At 39.7% G+C, this 13519-nt stretch overlaps 1 protein-coding gene across 2 annotated transcripts; it reads left to right on the top strand.

Moving 5' to 3' along the window:
- Positions 1-26: 26 nt before the first annotated feature.
- LOC114446139 (14-3-3 protein epsilon-like) lies at positions 27-9322 on the top strand. 2 transcript variants are annotated; one of them, XM_028421598.1, is made up of 7 exons: positions 27-261; positions 3890-4086; positions 4625-4731; positions 5475-5681; positions 6068-6204; positions 6545-6584; positions 8189-9322. In XM_028421598.1, the coding sequence occupies exons 1-6, from the start codon at positions 198-200 to the stop codon at positions 6550-6552; spliced, it is 720 nt and encodes a 239-aa protein (XP_028277399.1). In that variant the 5' UTR covers positions 27-197; the 3' UTR covers positions 6553-6584; positions 8189-9322. The 2 variants fall into 2 exon arrangements, with proteins under 2 accessions (XP_028277399.1, XP_028277398.1); XM_028421597.1 differs by lacking the exon at positions 6545-6584.
- The last annotated feature ends 4197 nt before the right edge of the window (positions 9323-13519 follow it).

The raw sequence follows: 13519 nt of genomic DNA, 5'->3' as shown, positions 1-13519 counted from the left end.
CAGTGCTGCTGCGTGGAATACCCGGATGGAGCAGCGACGCCATCTTTACGCCAGTGCCACCGGTGGGTCTTCGGCTCAGCGGAGCGACGGTGCTGTTGCTGATCCACCACCAGGAATTGCCGAGCGGCCGATAATCCTCCCTTTCCACCGGGACGCTACAAAAAAAAAAAAAAACACAGCCCCAGTACCCGAGCGCCATGGCAGAAAGAGAGAACTTAGTATACCAGGCGAAACTCGCCGAACAAGCGGAGAGATACGACGGTAAGACTCTGGATTGATAACGGGCATTGCAGAACGCCTGGCCCCCTCTTCCCCCCTCAGTCTCCCTGCGCAGGGGGCTTTGGAGGCGCAGGTAAAGCAGTTCACATGGATTTGTTGGGTGAGAGGAGACAAAATGGCGGAGATTTCCCCAGCCTAGTTTAGCACTAAATCGTTTATATTAATCATTTTCAGGCCAAATGGAAAGAACAATTCGCTAACTGAAAAAAGGCGTGTTTTGTCGTGTGCCTCAGTGTCTGTGGAACATTTACGTTAGTTACGCGGCGAGCTAATATCGCCCCCTCTTACTGTTAGCTCGCTCGCTAGCTAGCTAGCTAGCTAACACAGATTGCTAACTAGCTGGCTAGCCTTTCTTCAGCCCCCGACACGCGTCACGCCAAACTCCATTCAAAATACAGCGGTAGTTGCCAGCGTCCACACCCCACCGAACCCCTCCGTGAGTCTGCCTCAGCTAACACACGAAAAACAGGATTCAACAAGCAGAGAGAATTCCTCGAAAAACTGCAGACACGCCGCCCCCGATGACTGTTTTGGTGAGAAGTAGACTGCCAGGCTAACTAGAGACAGACATAAAACACGTGTGTTCTTCTTCTCACATTAGCTGCTGAGTGGAAATACTTTTTGTTTTTCATACAGAATGAGCAGCTGTACAGCTGAGCTACTAAATAACATTCATTCACTGCGCACTGAGGCCTTATTAGTGTTGTTCAGCTCTATATACATCTCCTGTCTTGTCCATGTGTCCATCAACAATTAAAACATAGCATTATAATACTCATTATTACAGTATATACTCTCCTAGGTTCAATTAACTGTCATCTTAATTGATTTATTTGGTGGTCTGGTATTAATTAAACTCTCAAGTCTCAAGTTTGCCTCAAACTAATCACCCTCTTTTATGCGATTGCTCGTCAAATGTATTGCTGTTGTTGAAAATTGCCAAAAACCAGGCTCTTTCACACAGAGACAATCCTGTCTTTAAAGAGGCATCTCTACATTTCTGTTTTGTAGTCCTCCACGCTCGTTCTTCTGTAACAAACCAATCATTTCCAGTATATTAATGTTGGTCAATCTCAGCAATCTTGCCACATTTTCCAGTGTAAAACAAAAAAGAAAGGTGCTGTTGGATCAGCGCCTGGTGTATTGGTTGATACCTGATCAGTATGTGAGGCAGCGACAGAGCCACGAAAAATACAGGTATCGATATCAGAACAGCTGCAGTGGTTTCAGGTATTATGTTTACTTTGACCACAGTCTGTATCAAAAAAATGTATTAAATGTACAAAAGTTTAGATTTAAAATCTGACCCGTTTGGTCTGAATACACACATATGTGTAAACGCCTTCTAATTATTGATCAGAATTGATCATTAGCCTTGTTGAAGGATGACATGTACAAAGTAGCTATCACAGTCACACAGTCTGTGGATGCTTTTACTGGTCTAATGATTGTTTTTAGTTGAGCATATTATCCACAGTGTCTTACAGCCTCTCCCATTCAGGGCTAAACATAATACTGTGTTAAACTGTCCACACATGGAGCTCCCACAGCTCCTTTTGTCTGATGAAGAATGCATAAAATAACCTTACGGACCTAACCAGCGGAGCTGCATTTTCTGCATTTCTTTTGAAAGTTGTGCTGCAGCTGTTTGGCCGGCGTTTTGTTCAGTGTGTCAGTAACCACGAGATGTGTGTCAGGGCTATTTTTAATCACACGTTAAAGCCAATATGTCTCTGCCACAGACATAAAATGTCTATTTAATAATTCATTTTACAGCCTAACGATCATATAAACAGCCACGAGCGTGCTATTTTTAGGCACGCTCCAGTGTGTGAGCTGTTGTTACTTGTTAGTCTTTGGCTGGAGTGAGTGAGTAACTGGGCTGCTGCAGTTCAGACAGGAAAGTGAACCATATATAGACGTAAATAATAATGATGCATTGAAGAAGGTCCCGGATCCTTTTTAGGTTTGAATGCTGACAAATGTTGTAAAAGCACGGTGAGGTCACTGAGTTGATTTGAGTGCAGGCCAGGCTGAAGAGTAAGTGATCAAAGCAGCATAGTGCTCCTCTTGGCTTGTAATCATTGTGTATCAGGTTTCACCAGCATGCTGCTATTGGCCTCTACAGATAACACCCAGTCTGAGGTGCTAAAAGCCAAATGATGGAGGACTCCTTACCTCCCAAGGTGGAGCTGGGTGATATGACTTGGTAATAATGGTTAAATCTTTCTCCCTAATTTTAATAATGTGCAAGAGCTGCAAAGGAGAAGCATCACTAGCACCGAGGTAGCACGGAGCTCTTTGGCTGTGTAATCTGAGAGGAGTGTCGCATCCTTTTCACTGCTGGCCTTTGTCTTTGGTTTGAATCAGGTTTGTTGTGCCGCCACTTTTCATGACAGGAAAGTGCAGACATCACAAAGCGTGGTCTGTTTGATACCAAAATGAGCAAAACCAAAGTTTTACTGCACGTTTGTTTTGTCCGCTGCCATTATTTAAGATTATCTTATCTAGTAAAGATATCAGGTCCTCCAGAGGGTTCTCACTTCCAGCGGTAGTGTTTGAGGGACAGTGGGGGGGAGGCCCTTATCTTGATGTCATCTCAGTTTGATTGAGCCTCTGTATACAGTGTTACTCTGCATCTTTATTATTGTTTTATACATGTTCTCGGCTGATCTACAAATAAAATATGTATTGCTGACAACTATGGGACCAGGTTAAAGTAGCCAGTTCTCCATTTTCTCTGTGATTTTAGAGACCAGCTTTACACATAAGAAGTGGAATTTTAAAGTACCACTAAGATAAATCACACTTGAACCTTCTGCTTCTCTGTCTTGGCTGAGATCCCAGCATCCCACCATAGGTGTCCACAGGTGGCGGAGGTCTGCATTAGTTTATACTTGGGCAGTGTCCCAGGCCCTCCATTAATAAAACACTGAAGGTGACATGAACCTTTCAAGGCTCGGCACGGTGCAAACAGAGCAGGATGTGCTGGTTTGTGTTGAAACAGAAGAGGTGGGTTTGTTTACAGATGAAGTAAAAGATCATTTAGATTGTATCTGCCGTGGCTGTGGTAGCGTTTAACAATTAATTAAAATTATTCAGCTGTGACTATGTTTCCAAGACAGGGTGTCCCTGTAATGCTCCATAATCCACAGTGAGGGATTCATTGTTAATCTAATATGGGTGTGGAACAACACATCAGATCATCTATCAGTAGACCAGTGATAATGCAACAACGTGGCAGTGGTGTAGTGACGTTTTTGTTGTGTTTAGAAAGCTTCACACACAGATCTGTGGCAGTGCAGCGAGCTGCTGCAGGATTTCTGTGGACTGTTATTCTGTGCATTATTTAACACAACACAGTATTTATTCATATACAGTCATGTTTGCAGTCTTCTTCTTTGGTCTTTACAGCCACTTGTGTGTCACTGGAACACTCTAAAACCATTTTTTCCTCACACACACAACCTGGACCACAGACGCTCACCGCTCGTGTGAGGGTGGGATTCTTGTTATGCAACAATACCGAAACTGTTTTCTGCGTATAGGTTGTTTTAATGCACCGCCATATTAAACGGTATGCGTTTCACTTTGTGTGTGTGTCTCACAGAAATGGTGGAGTCGATGAAGAAGGTGGCCAGTATGGACGTGGAGCTGACGGTGGAGGAGAGGAACCTGCTGTCCGTAGCGTACAAGAACGTGATCGGAGCCAGAAGAGCCTCCTGGAGGATAATCAGTAGCCTCGAACAGAAACAAGAAGGCAAAAGCGAAGACAAACTAAAGATGATCCAGGAGTACAGGAAAACGGTCGGTTTCTGAAACGTTCTAGTAGAACCAAAATATTTTGATACAAACATTGATGAACTCTGTGCTGGTGTAAAGAGCACAATCTTGTGTTTTATTCTCACAAACCTCTGAATTGGACACAGTAATGAAAAAGCCTAGCTACTGGAGTGAAGTGGAACTAATTTGAAGCTGCTATCGACATTAGTGTTTCACAGAGATAGGTGCAGGAGTTGAAAAGCTCTCCACTTTGAGAGGAAATGGTGAGATTTCACAGCCCAACACTTGTCTGAGAGGAAATAATGAGGCAGGCTGCAAGCAGGAATTAAATCACAGCACCACAGAAAAGCCATCCTGACGCCGGCGGCATGATTTTCTTACAAACCGTATTTGTAAGAAAATGTCAGATTCAGACTCTGGTGACTGTTTAGTAAAAAATAAGTCGAGACGCATCATCGTAACTTTTTTTTTATACAGTTTTATTACATCAAATCTTAAGTTTGACATTGTGTCTGTGACTTCTGTGACTGTTGACTGACCGCAGCTTTGTGTTGGTCTGCAGGTTGAGAAAGAGCTGAAATCAATCTGCAACGACATTCTGGATGTACTGGACAAGCACCTCATCTTAGCTTCTGTCACAGGAGAGTCTAAGGTTTTCTACTACAAAATGTAAGCGACCAACACTCATGCCAAGTCGTTCCTTCCCGTTTTGTTTACCAGCAAGAAAATCAAAATGCTTCTGTGCAGCGCACCTCTGTGGTAACGGCACAGTCGCTGCATGTGTGCTCAGTAAAATACAGTTATAAAGGGATAAATCATGAAGAGCTGAACTGAAGTCACAGCCATTGTTTGCAGCGCATGTAGCTGTCTGTGAGGAGACAGATCTGTTATCAGCTGTAAACAAAACCTCATTTATCTCAGTCTGCAGTAATGATAATAGACTTCTTCATTCACATTTCTTAGTACTGTAGAGGCTGAACTGCAGCACAGAGGTTCAGTTGAAAAATAACTTGAAACTCTCCCCCAGGCTGTAAAATACAACCAACAAATATACAACGTCTGAAATGTGTGGCTGCAGAGCATCTTCCTCTGTTACTCAGAGAGATTGAGAGATTCTGTAGTTTTTCCTCCTTACAAAGCAATTTTTGTAAATAACCAACATGTGTAATATTTTTTTAAAAAGCATTATGGGCCGTTTGGACAATCAGCATCTGGCACAAAACACACCTTAATTCCCCTGTAACGAGTATCTGGGGGCTCTGTCAGTGTAAACAATATTAATCACAGCCTCATTCACATCTAATGTTACCCATCAGTGCTCAATGATTTAGAGAGTGTGTGTGTCTGTGTGTGTGTGTGTGTGTGTGTGAAAGCTGATATGTGTCTGACCTCTTTGTGTTTCCCTCGTGCAGGAAGGGAGATTACCACAGGTACCTGGCAGAGTTTGCCACAGGCAACGACAGGAAGGAGGCAGCTGAGAACAGTTTGGTAGCGTACAAAGCTGCAAGCGACATCGCCATGATCGAACTCCCTCCAACACACCCCATTCGTCTCGGACTGGCCCTTAACTTTTCCGTTTTCTATTATGAAATCCTCAACTCGCCGGACCGTGCTTGCAGGCGAGTTATTTTTTTTTTTTAAGAAAGTTAAGGACCTTTCCTCAGAGGTCTGAGTGTTTATTGCCACAGCAGTATGTTTTCCTAATGAGGTCCATTCTGTTAGACTGCTTTACAGTTTCTTATTTCAGCCATTTTTTTAAGTCCATAATCAAACTAGCCCAGGAGCGTGTGTGTGTTGCAGATGTTTGACACTGTTGCTGTAAATGCTTCTCTGGAAGTTGGCAGTTGTCACAGAGAACAGATCAATTTGTGTTCTTACACATAGCTGCACTCCTTTCCTGCAAACAGAATCCATCAGTGTCTGTGGTGAATTTACTGTAGTGTGAATAATACAGATTACCCCTGTGTGTGTGTGACACTGTTATTTGCTTCCTCTCTGGCGACAGGTTGGCAAAGGAAGCATTTGACAATGCCATTGCAGAACTGGATACGCTGAGCGAGGAAAGCTATAAGGACTCAACACTTATCATGCAGTTGCTACGTGACAACTTGACACTATGGACCTCAGACGTGCAGGGAGACGGTGAGAGTTCTTCCTTTCTTCTCAGCACACTGATCATAACTGCTAGCACAAAAGACATCTACTGGTTTCATCCTTGATTATCCATTTATGGGTAATACTTTAAGCATAACTAGCTGTCTTTTGGCTCCTACTTGCTCTTTATTGTAGCTTAAATGTTTCATCAAGGATTGAAAGTGTGTCCAGAAATCCCTGAAAAATATCCAGTAAACAATAAGCTGATGTTGTTTTCCTAACCTTTCCTCTGAGCACAGCGGTTTCTCTTCCATCTGCGGCATCATTCCTTCTTCTCAGGCTCAGTACTGACACTTCTAACTCTTCATCTCCCCTTATTCTTCTGTAGATTCTTAAGGACAGCCCTCTCCGTTATAGAAGTGTATTTTGTAAGTTATTCCTGCTGCCTTGGGTGTTCGTTTTTCCAACCCCAGCTGTCACAGCTGTCGCACCTCCACCTATCTCACTATCTAACGTCCTCACAAAACGAGCCTTTCAAAGACTACAGCACTATAGCTTTTTGTTTTTTTAAACCGTTTTCTGCATGTGTGGATGGAGTGTGGTGTGTTTTGGTCTCTCCAGGGCGTCTGTAAAGTTTAAATCATGCAGGGCTGTGTTTGCAACTCACCGGGGAAACCGCTGAAGCTCATCCGTTACCTGCGTGAATAGTAGCTGATTTGAAACTCACTTTTTGAGTCAACTTTAAAAAGCCTGGAGAGCATGGCCTCCTAGTTTTGCAGAGGAGTGCATACGTTTTTAGTCTTGTTCGTACAAACGCTTTATTTTTCAAGTTTTGATTAACTAAAACATTGAAGAATAAAGTGACAAAATATCACAATTTTAAAATATAATGTGGGCATATTTTGAACCAAATGGCGGAATCAAGTCATGTTTTCTAACCAATTTTGTTTTTCGGGGGTTCTGAGGCTTGAAAATAGAAAAAATATTGATCATGTATATTACTGTAGCTTTAAATGACACAAAAGAGCTTGCGGACACCCTGCTTTTTTCCCCCACTGTGCATGTCAGTGTAACTGAATTCACCCCGTCGAGGTGTTAACAGCAGAACATGCCTGTGTGAGGCAAAGTTAGGAAAACCTGTGAATACAGCTCGCTGAAGTGTGACAAGACGGGTAAACTGTAGCAATAAGCATGTGAAGCTGCTGCTTCGTCTCCTGCGGCTTTCTCACATCCCAGTTAGCTGTGGCGCTAATGAGCACTGTTACGGTTTCTATTTTAATCATGATGGATTCTGGAGCCTTTGTTATTTGTGCCTCTTAATTCTTCATTACACGGATGGCTGTGCTGTCTCTATGGTAACCTTTCTAAGCAACCAGTTGCACAGGTTCACAAGGCATTTTACCCCCTTAAATCTGAACACAGCTCGTTTTGAGGACACTGAATTAACTCTTGCTCACTGTCCTGCATGGTGACACAGTCGGTGGTGGACTGCAGTTTATCTGGAATTATTTTTGCATTAGTTGAACACTCTTTTTCCAGTACATGAAATTCTGTTGTCTTAACAATAGCATATATAAGATTTATTTAAATTAATGCACTGCATGGTGGTCCTTCTCCTATGTAGGAATGTTTCAGGTGAATATCCATTAATATTGTCGTCTGATTAAGGGGGACTATTGATCCTGATAGTCTGATGTAGCCTCTGTGCATTATCTAAGCTCACACTGTTGTGTTTCTTGCCAGTCTCTTCTTTTGACCTTTTGTTTTTGGTCTGTCCTATGAGAGTGGCTAAATTAGCTCTGGTGCTAACCTGCTACAATATTGTTTAAATCTTGCTGGCTTTTATTTTGTAGACACCCACTGTGAAAGGGTTAAGAGATGCAGTTGCATCATGGGAGTTGTAGTGTTAACAGAGCTTGAGCCCATATCAGTGACAAATAGCTTCAAGTTCCTCAGATCTGTCGCTTTATAAATGTCTTGTGTGCAGAGAAATAACGGCTAATCAATGACCCTATTTCTGTCTTTATCGCAGGTGAAGAACAGAGCAAAGAAGCACTGCAGGATGCGGAGGAAGAGGCCCAGTGAGACTTAACAACACAAGACAAGCCCTCCTCCTCCTCTTCCTCTTATTTCTCTCTTCCCCAGCACTAGCTCCTGTCCCCAGCCACAGTTTTCCACTGGGTTTATACAACAGCCCACACTCTCTCTACCTTTCCCTCCATCTGTCTCACCTTTTTCTCCTCGTATGCACGCCATCTCCCAGCCTCTCCCCTGCCCCCCCACATCCTCCTCCTCTTCCTCTCTCAGTACCCGCTCGGGTCTTCATGTCCAACCGCGGGTGTTTTACCTTATTTTGATGACTCGTTTTGCAAGCCTGTACCCTTTAAAAGTCCTCTTTTACTGTTTTTATTTTGCTTTACTTTGCTGTATCATCTGTTGCCAAGTACGCTTGCCTGTATTTGTAACACACATATGCAAGAGTTTATTTAAAGACAATACTTTGCTGTTCAACTTTTTCCTGTGTGTGTTTATGAACTATATCATGTCCATGCTTCTGTCAGTTATCACATTGAGGAAAATCTAGCAGTGATGGAAGGTTTAAAAGGGATGCGTTAAAACTTTTAGGAAGAACTAAGTGCCCTCTTTACTTTGTGGTTACCAAACCCACTCCTTCAACGCATCCGTTTTTTTTACAAAAATAAAATAAACATCAGAATGTCCCCCCTCCTCCAGGCATCACTCTGACCTCTTCTCTTGTCCACCCTTGGACCAAGTATTGTGCTGCGAGGCTGTAGCGCTTTTGCTAATGGCAGATAGTTAGGTAATGGCTTTTTAACAGACAAAATGTGCGTGTGTGTGCGTGGGAGGGGAATGCTCCACACTCTTTTGATTGTAATGTAATGCAGTTTTTGCATTGGCACTATATAAAAAACAGTTTGGGAAATAGAGGCCTGCTGTATCTTTACTCCCCTGACTCTCTTCAGGTTTCCTCGTCTCAACTCTGTCTCCTGTTTCCTCTCGTTTCCTCTCTTCCTTCTGTTCAGTATGTGTAACGTGAATCTGATTTGTACTACTGGATATTCTCACCAGAGCCACAAGTACCATCTGTATTCTTACTGAAACACAGCATGGAATTAACATTAAACTTCAAATTGAAAATGTTAAATTATTTTGAGTCGTCTCTTCTTTTCATGGTTGTCTTTAAATCTGATGGTTGGTCACTAGAGGGCAGTAATGGCTAACAGCAGTGCAGTAGTATTTATTATTATTTACCATGGATAATGGGGGAACAAAGCAATTTTTTGATAATGCTAAATTTCTCAAAAACGTTGGATTTTAGCGCCACTTTAACTTTTTATTTCTCCATAACCCTGCAATATTTTTTCATGAAACCGACTGTGGTGATAGAGGAGACATTGTTTAACAATGATCCAGTGAAATATCTGCTGCAGCATTTATGAATCTTTTATAGCGAATTTTTGAAAATGCAATTTTTTTCAGAAAATTCGGAATTTAGTGCCAATTTAACTTTTTATTTCTCCATAATCCTGCAGTACTTTTTCATGAAACTGACTGTGGTGATAGAGGATACCTTATTTAACATTAATCTAGTGAAAAATTTGCTGCAGCTTTTATGAATTATTTTATACTGATGTTTTGAAAATGCAAAATTTTTCAGAAAATTTGGAATTTAGCGCAAATTTAACTTTTTATTTCTCCATAACCCTGCAGTATTTTTTCATGAAACTGACTGTGGTGATAGAGGAGACATTGTTTAACAATAATCCAGTGAAATATCTGCTGCAGCTTTTATTAATCTTTTATAGCGAATTTTTGAAAATGCAACTTTTTTTCAGAAAATTCGGATTTTAGTGCCAATTTAACTTTTTATTTCTCCATAATCCTGCAGTACTTTTTCATGAAACTGACTGTGGTGATAATTTTTTATATTGATGTTTTGAAAATGCAAAATTTTTCAGAAAATTTGGAATTTACCGCAAATTTAACTTTTTATTTCTCCATAACCCTGCAGTATTATTTCATGAAACTGACTGTGGTGATAGGAGACATTGTTTAACAATAATCCAGTGAAATATCTGCTGCAGCATTTATGAATCTTTTATAGCGAATTTTTGAAAATGCAAACTTTTTTAGAAAATTTGGATTTTAGCGCCAATTTAACTTTTTATTTCTCCATAACCCTGCAGTATTTTTTCATGAAACTCACTGTGGTGATAGAGGATACCTTATTTAACATTAATATAGTGAAATATTTGCTGCAGCTTTTATGAATTTTTTAATACTGATGTTTTGAAAATGCAAAATTTTTCAGAAAATCTGGAATTTAGCGCAAATTTAACTTTTTGTTTCTCCATAACCCTGCAGTATTTTTTCATGAAACTGACTGTGGTGATAGAAGAAACCTTGTTTAACAATAATCCAGTGAAATATCTGCTGCAGCTTTTATAAATTATTCATAGTGAGTGTTTGAAAATGCTAAATTTCTCAAAAACGTTGGATTTTAGCGCCACTTTAACTTCTTATTTCTCCATAACCCTGCAGTATTTTTCATGAAACTCACTGTGGTGATAGAGGATACCTTATTTAACATTAATCTAGTGAAATATTTGCTGCAGCTTTTATGAATTTTTTATATTGATGTTTTGAAAATGCAAAATTTTTCAGAACATTTGGAATTTAGCGCAAATTTAACTTTTTATTTCTCCTTAACCCTGCAGTATTATTTCATGAAACTGACTGTGGTGATAGAGGAGACATTGTTCAACAATAATCCAGTGAAATATCTGCTGCAGCATTTATGGATCTTTTATAGCGAATTTTTGAAAATGCAATATTTTTCAGAAAATTTGGATTTTAGCGCCAATTTAACTTCTTATTTCTCCATAACCCTGCAGTATTTTTCATGAAACTCACTGTGGTGATAGAGGATACCTTATTTAACATTAATCTAGTGAAATATTTGCTGCAGCTTTTATGAATTTTTTAATACTGATGTTTTGAAAATGCAAAATTTTTCAGAAAATCTGGAATTTAGCGCAAATTTAACTTTTTGTTTCTCCATAACCCTGCAGTATTTTTTCATGAAACTGACTGTGGTGATAGAGGATACCTTATTTAACATTAATCTAGTGAAATACTTGCTGCAGCTTTTATGAATTTTTTATACTGATGTTTTGAAAATGCAAAATTTTTCAGAAAATTTGGAATTTAGCGCAAATTTAACTTTTTATTTCTCCATAACCCTGCAGTATTTTTTCATCAAACTGACTGTGGTGATAGAGGAGACATTGTTTAACAATAATCCAGTGAAATATCTGCTGCAGCTTTTATAAATTATTTATAGTGAGTGTTTGAAAACGCAAAATTTCTCAGAAAATTCGGATTTTGGTGCCAATTTAACTTTTTATTTCTCCATAACCCTGCAGTATTTTTTCACGAAACTCACTGTGGTGCTACAGGAGATCCTCTTTAACAATAATCCAGTGAAATATCTGCTGCAGTTTCTATGAATGTTTTATAGTGATTTTTTGAAAATGCAAATTTTTCAGAAAATTCGGATTTTAGTGCCAATTAAACTTTTTATTTCTCCATAATCCTGCAGTATTTTTTCATGAAACTCATTGTGGTGATAGAGGATACCTTATTTAACATTAATCTAGTGAAATATTTGCTGCAGCTTTTATGAATTTTTTATACTGATGTTTTGAAAATGCAAATTTTTTCAGAAAATTCGGATTTTAGCTCCAATTTAACTTTTTATTTCTCCATAACCCTGCAGTATTTTCTCATGAAACTGACTGTGGTGATAGAGAAGACCTTGTTTAACAATCCAGTGAAATATCTGCTGCAGCTTTTATAAATTATTTATAGTGTGTGTTTGAAAATGCAAAATTTCTCAGAAAATTCTGATTTTGGTGCCAATTTAACTTTTTATTTCTCCATAACCCTGCTGTATTTTTTCACAAAACTCACTGTGGTGCTGTGGTTATCTTTAACAATAATCCAGTGAAATATCTGCTGCAGTTTCTATGAATGTTTTATAGTGAATTTTTGAAAATGCAAAAATTTTCAGAAAATTTGGATTTTAGCGCCATTTAACTTTTTATTTCTCCCTAACCCTGCAGTATTTTTTTCACAAAACTGTCTGTGGTGAGAGAGGAGAGCTTGTTTAACAATGATCCAGTGAAATATCTGCTGCTGATTTTTTGAAAATGTAAAGTTTTCAGGAAATTCGGATTTTAGTGCCAATTTAACTAATTTAACAAACTATTGAAGATAGAAACAATTTGACTGAAATACCTGATTCTATGGGAAAAATTAACCCTATGCAGCAAACACCAAACAATTTGACTGAAATGTATCATATATTGTGCTCATACTGCGTACTGTACTCTTATTTGGATTATAGTGACACTTATACTCTTATACTCTGTACTTAACTGCATTTAATGTAACATGATACCTCTGGCACAAGAATTTCCTTCGGGATTAATAAAGTTTTATCTTATCTTAAATACCTGATTCTACAGGAAAAGTTAACCCTATGCAGAAAACACCATGTTCCTAGATGCAACAGAGGCCACGCAGTAAAAGCTTAAACTTGGTGAAAGCAAATCGACCACAAACTAAGAAAATGGCTGCACTTACAGACCTGAAAACACCTGGGCGCTAATCAGCTGTGATTTCTACGGCTCCACAACCAACAACAGTGGAATTATTGAGCAATAATCCAAATAAAATGTCCCAAAAATTGGGAGAAGCTGCTGTACTACAAGAGCAGGAGCTTTTTTATGTGTGCAGCGATGTTTGTAACACCACACTCAATATTTCTGCAGCAATTCTTTTGTTTCTGATTGTCAACATCACTGATGGGACAGAGAATTATTGATCCCGGAAGTTCAATTTGGAAACTATTATTACCAAATTTGCCGGCTAAATACACATTTAAACGTCGCAACCTTGGACATACAACACCTTCATTCCGTTAGTTTGAGTCTATACTTTAGCTCCGTTGATAATGCTACTTTTGTTTTTGCTAGCAAATGTCATAACTTTACGAGCGCCAACACAAGCTAGGCTAAGCTAACGCTAACTATCGTTAGCGATATTATGGAATATTTCTGTCCTTTTAAGCACCGTCCAGTGTGAATCTAAAACAACAAATAAACGTGCCTTACCTCCGCAGGTCACAGACTTGTGCTGTTGAGCTCAGCTCGCCTGTGGTGAGGTTTCTGCGGCGCCTCCACCTCAGTATGTGGATGTAGTTAGCCTGTAGTTACAACTCCTGGCCACAGTGGTCGCTGTTCAGTAAAATTACACTATTGTCTTTAGTTACATGAAG

The sequence above is a fragment of the Parambassis ranga genome, chromosome 14, assembly GCF_900634625.1.
Source record: "Parambassis ranga chromosome 14, fParRan2.1, whole genome shotgun sequence".
NCBI lineage: Eukaryota > Metazoa > Chordata > Actinopteri > Ambassidae > Parambassis > Parambassis ranga.
This window is presented reverse-complemented; position numbering and strand designations above follow the sequence as displayed.